The 14,071-nt window shown below is 48.5% G+C and overlaps 1 protein-coding gene across 2 annotated transcripts in view; it reads right to left on the minus strand.

The window, feature by feature from the left end:
• The window catches only part of TTC31 (tetratricopeptide repeat domain 31), a 214,820-nt gene extending 210,841 nt beyond the window's left edge, over positions 1-3,979 (minus strand). For both annotated transcript variants that reach the window (XM_085642905.1, XM_085642906.1), the window contains exon 1: positions 3,837-3,979. In XM_085642905.1, coding sequence (XP_085499031.1) covers positions 3,837-3,849 — 13 coding nt within the window. In that variant the 5' untranslated portion in view covers positions 3,850-3,979. The remainder of the gene's footprint in view (positions 1-3,836) is intronic.
• Positions 3,980-14,071: the final 10,092 nt, after the last annotated feature.

Here is a 14,071-nt window from a genome sequence, read left to right on the forward strand (position 1 = left end):
GGGATCTTAACCTCCATTGGAATGATACCAATGACCCCACCATCTCCCTCCTCACTACACTTCTTGAAATCAACGAAATCAAACAACTCTGCCAATCTCCAACTCACACTAAAGGATCCATACTTGACGTCATTCTGTCCAACGATGATCTGACTTCCGTTACCAATATCATCCCCACTGACTGGTCCGACCATCACCCTATACTCATCACCATTGCTACCTCAGCAAACCTCCCTGCCCTTAAACTACCAGACCTAAGAAATTGACCAGAAACCTAAAAGGCATCCCCCCAGAAGTTCTAAAATCGAAACTCCAAGCCCACCTTCTTCTCATTCCCCCTTCCCAAAATGTGAATGAGCTCACTGAAATATTTAACAATACTGTTACAGATATTCTTGACCAACTAGCCCCGCCTAAACTCAAAAACAAAAGAAACACCCCCTCAAACTCTTGGTTTAATACAGAGATGAATAATGAGAGACGGGCACTCAGACTGTCGGAAAGAACCTGGAGACACCATCCCTCACCCTCCCATCTTGCACTTCTCAGACATGCCAGATCCACTTACAAAAAACACATCCTTAAGGAAAAGGCATCCTTCTTCCGCACTCAACTTGACCGTGCCAAAAACATACCCAGGGAACTCTTCAAAATCATCCGAAACCAAACTTCCCCCGCACCTCCAAATATGACAGCCTCATCAGACAGATGTGAAGAAATTGCCCACTTCTTCTCGGAAAAAATGGACCAATCCTTCCTTCCCACACAACTATCGTCCAACTCCCAATCCCATCCTCACCTCTAATGCCTACTCCACATCCCCCCTTCCAGACGACACACTCTCTCCTCTGCCCTTTATCCTACTGCTCCCCAGCGAGCCTCCTCACCCGCCCATTTCCATACCCCCCCCACCACTCCACAGGCCTCTCACCTTCCACATCTCCAGTAACCAACTCCCCTAAATCTCAACTTAAGAACAATGCCTCCTTGCTCAACTTTCTCCCCGTCACTGAGCTTGAAGTCCTCAATATAATTGGCAATCTAAAACCGTCCTCCCACACAAAAGACCCAATACCCTCCAACCTTGTCCCTGCCCTTAAGCACATCATCACCCCATTCTGGACCAAAATCATCAACACCTCTCTCTCCACGGACTGTGTCCCCTCCTCCCTTCAGCTTGGTCAAATCTCGCCCATAATCAAAAACCCCAATGCTGACCCCAATTACCTAAATAATCTCCGCCCCATCACTAACCTCCCCCTTCTCTCAAAGGTACTTGAAAAATGTGTCCTACTACAACTAGACAAACACATAGAAAATTTCAACCTTCTCGACCCCTTTCAATCTGGCTTCAGAAAAGGTTGCAGCACCGAAACGGCAATGCTCAATGTCATAGATGACATCCATCAATCACTTGACAATGGCGAGACCTGCCTTCTAATATTTCTTGATCTCTCCGCAGCATTCGATACAGTCACGCAAACAAAAACCGATCATTATACCCCTCCCGAAAATAATGATAACTCTCCATCATTATCGCATTTCCATCAAGTCTCACCCGAACAAATAAAAGACTACATCTTAACTATAAAATCAGGCTCTCCAACTGACCCCTGTCCACCCACGGTACTAAAACTCATTCCCGACCTACTAGCCCCTAACCTTACAGACATCTGCAACGCCATGTTTGACACAGGCATCTACCCCACTGCCTGGAAAAGGGCAACCATCAAACCCCTGCTAAAGAAACAGCACCTGGACCCGCTAGATACCAAAAACTATCACTAACCTTCCTTTCCCAGCAAAAATTTTTGAAAAAATTATGAACACACAACTTACTAATTACATTGAAGAAAACAGTCTTTTGGATGATACACAATTTGGCTTTAGAAAGGGCCATGGGACAGAAACCGCCCTCATCAAAGCCGCTGATGAAATTAGAGCTACCCGAGACCTAGGCGGATCAGCTGTCTTGATACTGCTAGATCTGTCAGCTGCCTTTGACACGGTCGACCATACCACTCTGATCGACCGTGCCTCAAGCATAGGCGTCAAATTTAAAGCAAAGGATCTACTGGCCTCCTTTTTATCCAACCGTACTCAGCTGGTGAGTCTCGGCGAATTCAACTCTCCCCCATTTACCCTCCCTTGTGGAGTGCCACATGGGTCATCCTTGAGTCCGACACTTTTTAATATCTATGTGTCGGACCTGGCCAAGGTAATTAAAGCTCACGGGATGAGGTTGACATCCTACGCCGACGACACACAGCTCGTACTTACAATTAACAACGATGGAGAAGCAATTGCAGCCAACTTTCAGACAGGCATGCTTGCCATCAGCTCCTGGATGGCTAACAATTGTTTAAAGTTAAACTCCGACAAAACAGAGGTCATGATCTTCGGCAACCTACATCCAGCTTGGTCCCCCACTTGGTGGCCGACCACCTTGGGACCTCCACCCCTCCCTGTATCCAAAGCTAGAAACCTGGGGGTCATATTTGATGACAAACTAACCTTCTCAGCCCACACAAACGCCATTGTCTCATCATCATTCTACACTCTCAAAATGATCAAAAAACTTTTACCGTTCCTCCCCCCCAATGCAGGAAAAACTCTGGTCAGCACGCTTGTGATGTCGAAAATTGACTACTGTAACGGGCTGCTCATCAATGCCCAACAAAGGATTACCAACAAATTACAGATGGTGCAAAACGCCGCTGCCAGATTAATAACAGGCACCCCCAAACGCAACTCAATTTCCCCAGTGGTCCGGAGTCTGCACTGGCTACCAATAACAAGCCGCATCAAGTTTAAAGCCCTCTGCATTGCCTTTAAGGCAATCCACAACACGGGACCAGACTTTCTAAAAAAGGCCTTCTGTACCCATGTGCCTAATCGAACCCTACGCTCCCCCACCGCCAACATGCTGAGGGTTCCCCACACCTACAAGGCATCCTGGGGTGACAAAATATTCACCATTGCCACTTCCAAACTATGGAATTCCCTTCCCCTTTGCATTAAAACTTGTCCAACGCTACCTGCCTTCAGTAAACTGATAAAAACCTGGCTTTTTAACCAATGAGCTCCACACTAAACCTCTACTGTCTGCAGTCCGTAGCGCCGAGACACCCTCGGGTATTTGCGCGCTCTATAAATCGCTCAAATAAATAAATAAAATAAATAAAACCCACCTCCTCAATTATTATTGGGGTTCCTAACCTCTGTCCTACTCCTGACTTCTGATCTATCACACTATATTTGTTCAGTAATTTATATACCCGGTTATCCTGTTTCACCATTTACCTAATTACTTAAATGGATAGCTCCTGCCCCTGTTTATTTATCTGGTTTTGTATAATGCTCATGTTGTCTGTACTTTGTAAATTTTTGTTGCACTACCTTTCATATGCTTTTATGCCCTATATGCCTCATACTATCCTTATCTTGTAAAGCGCTCGGATACCTCTGGGTCTAGCCAGCGCTATATAAAACCTTCAAAATAAAATAAATAAGTAAATAAAAGCCCACCTCCATGGCCCAGGTGCACATTCCACTTCCACCCACTCCCTGCTGTAACCCCACCCTGACTCCACCACACATGAGAGAAGACCCACACCCCCTGCACACTCCTGGGGATCCCACCGCCCCGGCCGAGGTGCTTCCCCTCTGTAACCCGGCCGAGGTGCTTCCCCTCTGTAACCCTAACCCGACTCCACTTCACAGGGCAGAAGCCCCAGCACACTCCTGGGGAGCCCACCTCCCTGTCCCAAGGGTGCACCCTTTCTGTAACCCCGCCCTGGCTCCACCTCACCCAGAGCCCCCGGCCCGGCCCTCACCTGCCCCCTCCATGGCCCCGGGTGTCAACACTCCCTCCTGCGGCACATCCCGGCCAGCGGCTGGGCATGGAATGCAGGAACAGTCCTGGGACCGTCACTTCCGGCCGGAACCACAGCAACCTGCGCACCACTTCCGGGGCACATTCAAGATGGTGCTCTCGTGCGTCTCTCAGACCGCGCAGCCGCAGTCTGGAACCATCGCCTGACCGCGCCTCCTCGCAGACGACGTGTGAACGCAGTGGCCATGTCTGAGAGGTGCTGTGTAAACGCGGCGGCCATGTCTGAGAGGGGTGTGTGAACCGGGCGGCCATGTATGTGAGATGCTGCCTGAACCTCTACAGGGGTGACACGTCCGAGGGGCGGCGGGGCCTTCGTGTGTTTGCTTTGAGCAGCAGTCTACGGCTAAATTACTAATTCCCAACCCTTCCTTGAAATATTATTATTATTATTACAAATGTAGATTATTATTTTCAACTTTCCCAAACATATTTCAGGACTGTTCTAAAAATACAACTAACAAGCATCCTGGGACATTCTGGGGAAAGTTATTTTTATCCCAATGATTCTCAGGACGAGTTGGAGTAGTTCATTTTATTTCTACATGTGCAAAACCCTTTGATGCCCTGATGGTGCAGGCACCACTGACATTGACAATATACATGCCAACATTTCCAAACAGGAAAGAGAGATAGTGAAGAAAAAAAATCAGGGTCATGTATTATCCCTAGTGACTAACAGAGACAGTTTAAAATAAGAACAATTTTAGTGTTAAAAATCTGGAATCTCCCTCCTAAATTGGATCTGTTAACATGTACAATACAACAATCCTGTAACATATATTTTATTTCTTCTGCGTTTTATATAGGGCGAACATGACCCAATGGGTATCAGAGCGCCTCACAATTACATAATATCATCTGTTACGACAATAAACGAGAGAGGCATCCAACAAATAGATAAAACTAATAATTTGAGTAGTGTAAGTAACAACACTACCACCCACATATAACATGTAGACTGAATGCCAGTAATAATATCTAAGTTCACTCAAATGTACTTAGAAAAGACATGATAATATACATTAATGACATAATGGGCATATACTTCTGACTGATCATTTCGTGAGTACTCCATGATAAATTGGAGAGTTCAGTAATGCTCCATCTTGATCTCTTCTGTAATGCTAGAACTTGGGCGCTGAGGGAGAGAGCAGATTCCATACCCAAATGGACTAAAAGACACATTCACTAACAGACATCAAGGTAATTGTTCGGCCATTGTCATGGTAGGAATTTGCTCATTAGAAAGATCTTTGCTTCCTTCTTGAAGACAGATGTGGTTGGAATTCTTCTAATGTTAGGAGGAAGTGCGTTCCAGATTCTCAGGGGCGGCTCCGGAGAAGGCTTTGTCATAAGTTTTCTTCTTTTCAGTATTAGGTCCCTCGTGCTCTGAGAAGGTCTCCCTCCCCCAGATATCTCAGTTTTTTGTAGCTAGATGGATCAGCTCTTTGTAGTGGAGTGATTTGTGTGTAATACATGACAATTTAAGTAGAATTCTGGCTTCATATGTGTTAGAAGGTGGTTGTGACACTATGGGCCGCTTGGATTGTTCGCTTTGTGAGCACCTAATTGTTGAGCTTTTACTGTGGAGGAGCCTCATGAGTTGGGACTCACTCACAGTGAACTCATAATGAAAGAGATTGCATGGGGATTTTACTGGTTTCCCCCTGGCTTAACCAGCCCACTGCGCAGCAGCTGCAGTAAGGGACACCGGGTTGGTTACATGCAGACACATGTGTACATGCGTGTGCACACGGGTAGGGGCTGCGCTGGGGAGATTCCAAGCGTGCGCAGCCAAGGAGCAGGTGCAGATAGGCTGGTATGGCAGTACTTATGCAGAATGGGGTGGTGACTTGGAATAGGCTTTATACACTGGGAAGAAACATGCCAGGGAAAGTCAGTGTGTTTTACTGTGTTTTTCACTTTATTATTCCCTTATGGGGATGTGGAGCCATGGGCTAGATTAACTTCCTCAAGGCCTACAGATTCCAGACACGCACTAAAGTCCACTGTAACAGGTGTGAGAAGAAGTATTCTGCAGAGTCCAAAGTCATATTTGTACTGCTTTTGGGTCATCCAGAACTGTCATATTTCGCTGAGTCAGCCATAACCAGGCCCTGGCTGGAGGCTGACCTCAGTAGCCTGAATTGATGACCTTTCTTCCCAGAGTGAAGATCTCCTGTCCACAAAGAGAAGATGGGTGGGGCTACAGGCTCATCCATCAGCAGCTATCACTGGGTGCCAGGCACCAGGCTGCACCAGATAGGGAAGGCAGCGAGGGGGGAAGGGGCTTTCAGAGACTATGTGGCAGGAGACCCTGGACGATGCTATCTTGAACCAACCCAGAGTACTGGGCAGAGAAGTGATGTGTCGCTGTGGGATAGGGCTAACAGAGACTTCCTGCCAGCCCCCTCCCCAACTTCTTAAAAGAACTTGCACAGGAAGAGGAGCTCTCTCTGGGGTGTGGTCTGCTGAGGCAGAAGGTGCTGGAGCCTGGCGCAATGGGCAGTTGGAATGATGAACCCCCTGACTGCTCCAGAATCTCGAACAGCACCAATAGAAGAAAACAGGACCAGCGTGCAGAAGCAGGGGCCTCTGCGCAGGAAGAAGAGAGACCCAGGAGGAGAGCCAGGCGAAAGGCTGGCGCAGGGAGACAGTGAAGACAGCTCCCTGCTGAGAGAGAGAGTGCTCCCAGTGGCTGAGAAGCGCCACCAGTTGCAAGACGGGGCCAAGATTGCGAAAATCAGACCCCTGGGGGCCAAGGTACGCCCCCCAGAAGGTAGGCGACCTTTGACCTCTGGAAGGACCGACGAAGAAGCGCGTGGGGTTCCGCCGCCGGTCCATGATCTGCCCCCGGGGTGGGTCAAGTGCCGGCACGCTCCCCGTGAATATGGCGAGGGGGCCCGGGACCCCATCTCCGGGCCCGAGGTGATGGCCAGTGTGGGGGGGGGTGCCGTCGCACTCCCCCGAGGTCCGGCGAGGGCCGGAGAAGCCGGCGGAGTCTTGTGCGTCTGGCCGCCACAGCTGTCAGACCAGAACAGCTTGGCCGGCTCCCGCAGCAGCACTCAAGGGTGCTGGCCGGGTGGGGAGCCGACGGGGGCAGCCGGAGGTGGGCTCCCCAGGGCTGCCCTCCAACAGGGCGGCATGCGGGGGTCCCGGGTGGGACTGGGACCCCAACCTGATGAGGGAGGAAGGTGCGAGGGGCCCAGGTGGGACCGGGCCCCCGAAACGCCCAAGGAGCGGCCGGGGTTGGGGTCCCTGAGCCAAAGCCTTACCTGGGGGTCCGGGTGGGACTGGACCCTCCCACGAAAGTCCACAGCGGCCAGAGGCCCACTTCGCGGCTCTCCCCAATGCAGCGGGAGAGCAGCTGCTATGATATGCAGAGAATCAACGAGACGTGCCCCATAATGCCTTGCAGGTCAGGAACGGCCAGCAAGGAAAAATGAGCTTTTTCTCTGCTTGTGGTGGCCCCAGGAGAACGGGGTCGCCACCACACGTGTGCCAGGGTGCAGTGGGAGCTGCAGGAGCAACGCAGTCTTCCCCAGCACAACGAAGAAAAGTCCCTCCCTAAGTCTCTTGGGGAAAAGAATAACCCCTCGAGGACTCAGCCAGCATGTTAACTCTTTTTGGGCTGGAACTTGTGTTCTACAGCTGGAGGAGGATTGAGAAGTGCGCCAAGGGATGAAGGGCTGAGTTGGGGATGTCTGGTGAAGGGCATCCCCTGGAGGTCAAGAGGTGTAACTGTACCTGTAGTGCATTTACTAATGTTATTTCTTTCACAGGGACTGAAGGTCACATGTGTAATGTGTAGTACCTGTGTAAGGTGATGTCATTAGCAAAGTGGGGTTATGTTGCCAGACATTCCTGCTAGGGTGTCTGGCTGTATATGCGTAATCCTGTGATTCGTCTGTGATGCCTTTAGGGGCTGTAATTGCAATGCATTCTAATGATCCACAAATGTGATGAGTACTGTCAATCTAAATTTTAATGATCCACAAATGTGATGAGTACTGTCATTCTAAAGTGATGCTTACACATGTATTCTTGCTGCTGCGCTTAGGTGAAGAACCCAGACTGCTAGCCCTTAAGATGTAGAGGTGTATACTTCATGGTCAGTAGGAAATGCTCAGTCAGGGTTAAGTGTCACCAAGGCAGGATTACCTATTTCATATGCTTGTTGAGATAATGGGGTGGGTCGCCACTGGTATGGTACCAGTGCGCATGGCCCTAGCTCCAGGTTATGTTCTACTACCTGCATTGGGGGCAAAATGATGTGCAGACATGGGAGTGGTGATACTAGACCCCACCCCCCTGCGGGAGGGGTGACGATGTTATGCAGTGTCATAAAGTAATTCCAACAGCTTCTGTATATTTGTAAATTAGTGCATAGTATTGAGTAGTGTGTGTATTCATTTAATGTACTCTTACTTTTATAAAGCAAAGGACAGACTGGACAATCAATTATTGAGCATCATTTCTGCGCACCTGCAAATGGTGATTACTAGCCTACACCAGTGCTTAATTTGTAAAATATGAAGTGCAGGTGCTCAAATGTTTGTCGGAGGCCACACCTACTTTTCTCTGGCTCCACCCACTTCTTCCACTGGCTCCACCCACTTACTCTATTAGCTCCACCCATAGCCTCAACTGGCAATGCGAGAAGTCAGATGAATTTCAGCAAGGGAGCCTTCCTCATAGTAAAGTTTTGATAGGATGTTCCCCTGCCCTGTGAACATTTTGAAAAAGATTAAAATGGCATTGAAAGCACAATTTTGGAATAAATTAGCTAAAGTCACTAATGTATTGAAAAGGGACAATTCCAGTGCTCTATGTGCTGATTTGAGGAAAGGACAATACTGGGGTAGGGCATGCCCTTTTTAATAGAGTCTATGAGATCAAAGATACAACTTTTACAAAGCTTATGTGACGAAATAAACCAAAATGTTGTGAAAACACTAATCAAAACAGATAAACTGAATAAAATCACTTGAATAAGTCACTGTCACTTCCAGTGGCCGAAGGGGTTTGGGATTAATAAATAGCAGAGTTAGTATTCCGTTAAAGCGATTACTTTTAGAGATAAATTCAGGCCTTTTCCAATTCATACCCCTGCCTGCCCTGCAGCGCTCACTCAAAAGACATACAAAGTCTTTAAAATTTGCCTCACTTAAGTTTTGGCTTGTGGTATTACTACTAAAGCAAGGGGAGGTGGCAGTGTGCAGAGTTAGTTACACACTGATTCACAAAAAAAATGAATTAACCAACACTCAGGGCCAGACTGGGAACCCAAAGCAGCTCTGTCAAGTTTTGTTAGACTGGCCCCGATACGGTGTGTAGCAAGCGAGCGCAGAAAGCTCAATGACTGCTAGAGATGTTTGAGGGAGCATTCTCCCCTCAAGAACATTTTGTAAAAAGAAAGACCAAAATGGTGCACAACACATTTTCCATTACATTAACTTTCAAAGCATAGTAAATCGTAAATGATGACGACCTGACATAAGCACCCAGGCCAGTGGCGCTGGAACAATTTTCAGAGTGTTGTCCTAAAAATTATGAACATCGCTCAAATGTGTTGAACAAACACGGACGTGTAACGCCCTGTTTGGGGCCATAATGTAGCGGATGCTTTTATAAAGGGTGATGATTCAGCTCAAAACGCATGATTCAGATAATCTCAATGCACAAATGGGTGCAATGTCTGATCTTTATGTCTCTTTCGTCTTCCTTGCTTGATGTTGCTCACCAGAAATTGTTATTCATAGTTTTTGAAATGTCAATCATAGGAGTCTGAAACCGTGGCAGCTATGCAGCGGGTGGTACTGGGCGAAGGGTGCAATGCAAAGAGAGCAGAAGGACTTCACTACCTGGCAAATGAAACTTTCCACTGCGAGCCCTGCTGCCAAAGGAAGAGCGCTTCCTTCCAGGCCTGGCTGTTACCTATTTACCCATCCCCAGCCACTGCAGCGAGGTAACCAAGCTGCTTCCTGCACCAGAGATTTTATATTACTGTGCCAATGTCTATACTTGCTGTTAGAGGACCCCTACCCAAGTTTAAGGCCCAACTCACAGGCCTATAAGGAAGAGGGTGGCCCTTTAATAAGCGGTATTGACATACACAGAAGGTTAATAAAGCTGTTAGAGCATTCCACCCCATGGTAATATGATGTTCTAAAATAAACAAGGAGGAACAATAGGCAAGCACCAAATGCTGGAAACATTGGAATGTTGTGGATCTATACCAGTCATTACTGGTCATCAGCATTCAATTGTCCTAAAAGGAGCTCCCGGCATTCCAGTACGTGGAATTGTATTGTATTAAGTACAAGATGGGTCAGGAAGAAAAACATCGCATCACATATACAGAACATTTAAAATGCCACAGTGTAAAAAGAGGGCTGTACGGACATTTGAGGCTGCAGAAACGCTGGGCTTCTGGGAATTAGATACAGGCTTAACTAGCTTTACCACCTTATGCCCTCTGCCAACCCAGCTTCAAAGAAACCGAGCCAGTCACAAACCAACACACAGGCAACATGCACAGACAATACGCACAGCCACCTGTACACACAGCTGTGTGGGGAGGGAAACCTGCCCTTCTCTGTACACATGCTCTACCTCTTTGTACCCTGCACCCCTCTCCCTCATAGAGTCAACCACTTTGGCTTCAGCAGCATATAACATAGGTATAGCTTCAACAACAAAAGGGCAAAGTTCCCTAACCCAAAGAACAGATAAACAACAGGAAGCCGTGACAGCAGCAGTGCAAGATTCCCAAGTGTGAATCAAAGTTGTGACCACCACTGCCATGTGATGCAGTGCCATCGCCTTATGTGTGACCTTTGGTGCCAGCCCCAGGGCTATGGTGAAATGAATCACCCAGAGAGCCTGGATCTGTCCATGAACCTCTGTGGGCTCGGGGGACCAGTCCTGCAAGAAAGGAAGTGGCTGTCACTGCATGACATCAAGAAACCTTCAGCGAACCCTGAAGCACTGGCCAATCACGGGCTCTGCTCAAGTTCCATATGAATGAAGACCAACTGCCCCAAGCTCAACAGAGACAAGACACACTTTGTCAATGTAGGTAAAGACACCTGCTATGGGACTCAACTGGCTGCCTTGTAATCTCAGACCCAACCATGGATGTGAAGAACATCAGAAGAATAGTCAACCACAAGGTCACTGACAGGAGAACGGAACACGGTCCCCACTCCTGCTTCCACACACTCAAGAAGCTCAGAAAGATCTTCAAGTGGATTCTCTTCAACACCCGCAGAGAAGTCACCCAGGCCCTCATCACCGGCAAGTTGGACGTGTGAGAAGTTGGCCTGATGTATGATGTCACTAGTTATAGTGTACACCTTATATCAGTCCAAATACCCTTATGGTGATTGGTTGTAAAGTCAACCTTATAGACCAGCTATCCTGGTGGTAGCATGGACAAGAGCAGTCTTAGGCTAAACTCTGAATGGCATGTGAAGCCAGCTGTGATACCATATATAATCCCTTGAATACCAAATGAAAGGACACCACAACAGATATATATATAAAATAAAGTGTATTTATTCTAAGCAAACCCTCAGCACTCTTTATGAGTTTAGAGGTAAGTACAACACAGTCTTATTAATGCATACAGTAAGTCACACAGGTAAGTAATACAGTTAGGCCCTAGGGGCCACGCAAACCATATACTAAGTAAGTGGTATAAGAACCACTGTCACGGAAATAGAATAGGCCTAGGCCTAGGGAATCGCTGGGGCTACACTACACTAGCGTTAGTTAGGAAGTGGGAGGCCCACGGGATTCGTGTGCAGAGTGGAAACACTCACGCGTAATGCGTAAAAGTCAATAGCAATGTTACAGTTTAGAAATAGATAGATTTAGGACACTTCCGGAGTAGCTAGGAAGTTGAGACTTGAAAACTAGACACTAGGATAGTCACTATCCTGATGAGCACCGGAGTACCCAAGTTACCTAGCCCACAGGCTGCGGGTGCATAGGGGTGAAGATGCGTCGTTTTCGTCATCGACTCCTATGGATGCCTGAAGAAAGATGCTGACAGGCAGTCAGGGGAGAGTGTCCGGTGGATCCCAAGCCTGGGATCAAGAAGAGAAGAAACCTGCAAGCAGAAGGGACAGAGTCAAGGTCACTAGCCAGTGACCACGTGGAACCAGGAAGGAACCAGGCGATGTCATGAAGAGTTGCAGGTGAAGGTGAAGCTTGTCGCTGCAGCCAGGAGGACCAGGAAGCGTCGAGGACGACCAGGACCAGGAGGCGAGCTGTCCCACGAAGGCTCTTGCTGTCGGCGGTGTCGAAGTTGGACTAGGACTCACCAAGCCTTGGCAAGCGGAACCCACGAAGAACAAGGGACTTGCTTCTGGTGCAGACCAGGAAGGTCTGGGGTGCTTCTTCTTTGCAGAGAAGCGGGAGCCAGTCTGGAGGAGCCAAACCAGCGCAGAAGATTTCAGGGAGCGTCGTCACAAAGGCCACTAGCCAGCGGGCAAGCAACCGGACAGACGCGGCAAGCAGGAAAATGCTGAAGGGCCCCACGCAGGACTCGTGGAGTGTGGGGGGCTGATCTTCGGTGCAGATGGTGCTTGGGGTTGGGGCTTCTCAATCCCCGGTGCACAACTTCGAGGGTACCTCAGAAGCTGCGCTGTAAGTTACTAGCCACTTTTCCCAGGTAGCCGGTCCCACATCGCTCGTCGCCTCCACGGATCTCAGCTCTGCTGCAGATGTGGATGAGGGTCGGAGAAGTCTGGAAATCAAGGCTCTGGTCGGGCTCTGCAGTCGGTTCCTCGTAGAACGGTCGCAAAGCAAAGGGTAGTCTCTTGATGGTGCCTGTTTGCACAGGGTAGCCACTCCTTGGCTACAAGGGAGATTCTTCAGTCTTCTTCTTTCGTCGAATGTCGAAGGTCCAGAGTTTCTGTTCAAGTTTGCAGGTTCAGGATAATCTAAAGTCTTGAGGCCCAACTCCCACTCTTACACTAATCTGGGGGGCTGGGATACCTGCTAGGTCACGCCTTATGGGTGGGACCTGGGAGGGGGTGGTTACACCCACTTCCCTTTGTCCAGTTTCGCGCCAGAGCTGGGGCTGGAGTGCCCCAGCGCCGGTTTGAACTGGACTATGCAAGGAACACCTTGTGTGCCCCAGGCATGTCTCATTCCTTTCAGCCCACCCTGCCCCAATACACTAAAGGCTGTCTGGGGAGGTGCTAGCACCTCCCCAAGCAGGAAACCTATTGTCCAGGCCTCCCTGGCTGGGATCACTCCCAGCTGCAGGAGGTCAGACTTGTGTCTGTGGCAGCAGCATCCATTTTGTGATGCTGAGGCTTTGGTTAGAGTTAAACAGCAAAGTAGGATTTTAACATGTCTCTCCCTCTAGAAGGGAGGAATAATATCCTCATCACCAGAAATGGTATGGGGGTATTATTCCAAAGTGTTAGACACCTTACACGACATGTTTTGATAAAGCCAAACCATAGTTACCATAACCGTTTAAGATTATAAGGCACTTTAAGAGTATATGGTAGGCTATATCATAGAACAGCTATAAGGACATGGTTCCGAAAGCTGCAGACAGGCCCAGCTCATGCTAGAGCACCATCTCACATGTTACCAAGCACTCTGCCTCCAGTATTGTTAAGGCCTGCCATAGGAGTGACTGATAGGTACACATATGTCTATATATAAGGTAGATATAGATATACTATATCTAAGCAAGGGGTGATTACACGACCTTGCCCCAGCTGAGTGATCAGCCAGTTGTGTCTGATTGGAAGGCCAGACCAGGGGTGGCATAATACATGCTGCAGCCCCTGGGAGGCCTAGGGTACACCTATGCCCTGGGTACCTAGGGTACACTGTACAGGGTCCAATAAGGTGATCCTTACCAATTGGTTATGTACCTAGGGTACATGGAGTCCATTTTACAGAGAGAGCAGACAGCCTGAGACCCTGAATGGCAGGATCTCAGGCCAACTAAGTCGAAAAACCAGCTAGACACTAGGCAAAAAGTTGGGGGTAACCATAGTCAGATATCCACCTTCCTACACAACCCCCCCCCCCAAACGAAAGGAGATAAGGCTGGCCTTGACAAGGTAAGCCTCTATTGCCTGAGTGGCCATATAAGGAAGAACCAGCACTGGCATGGTTACCCCCTGTCTCATGGTCCACTAA

Source organism: Triturus cristatus, chromosome 2_2, assembly GCF_964204655.1.
Source record: "Triturus cristatus chromosome 2_2, aTriCri1.1, whole genome shotgun sequence".
NCBI lineage: Eukaryota > Metazoa > Chordata > Amphibia > Caudata > Salamandridae > Triturus > Triturus cristatus.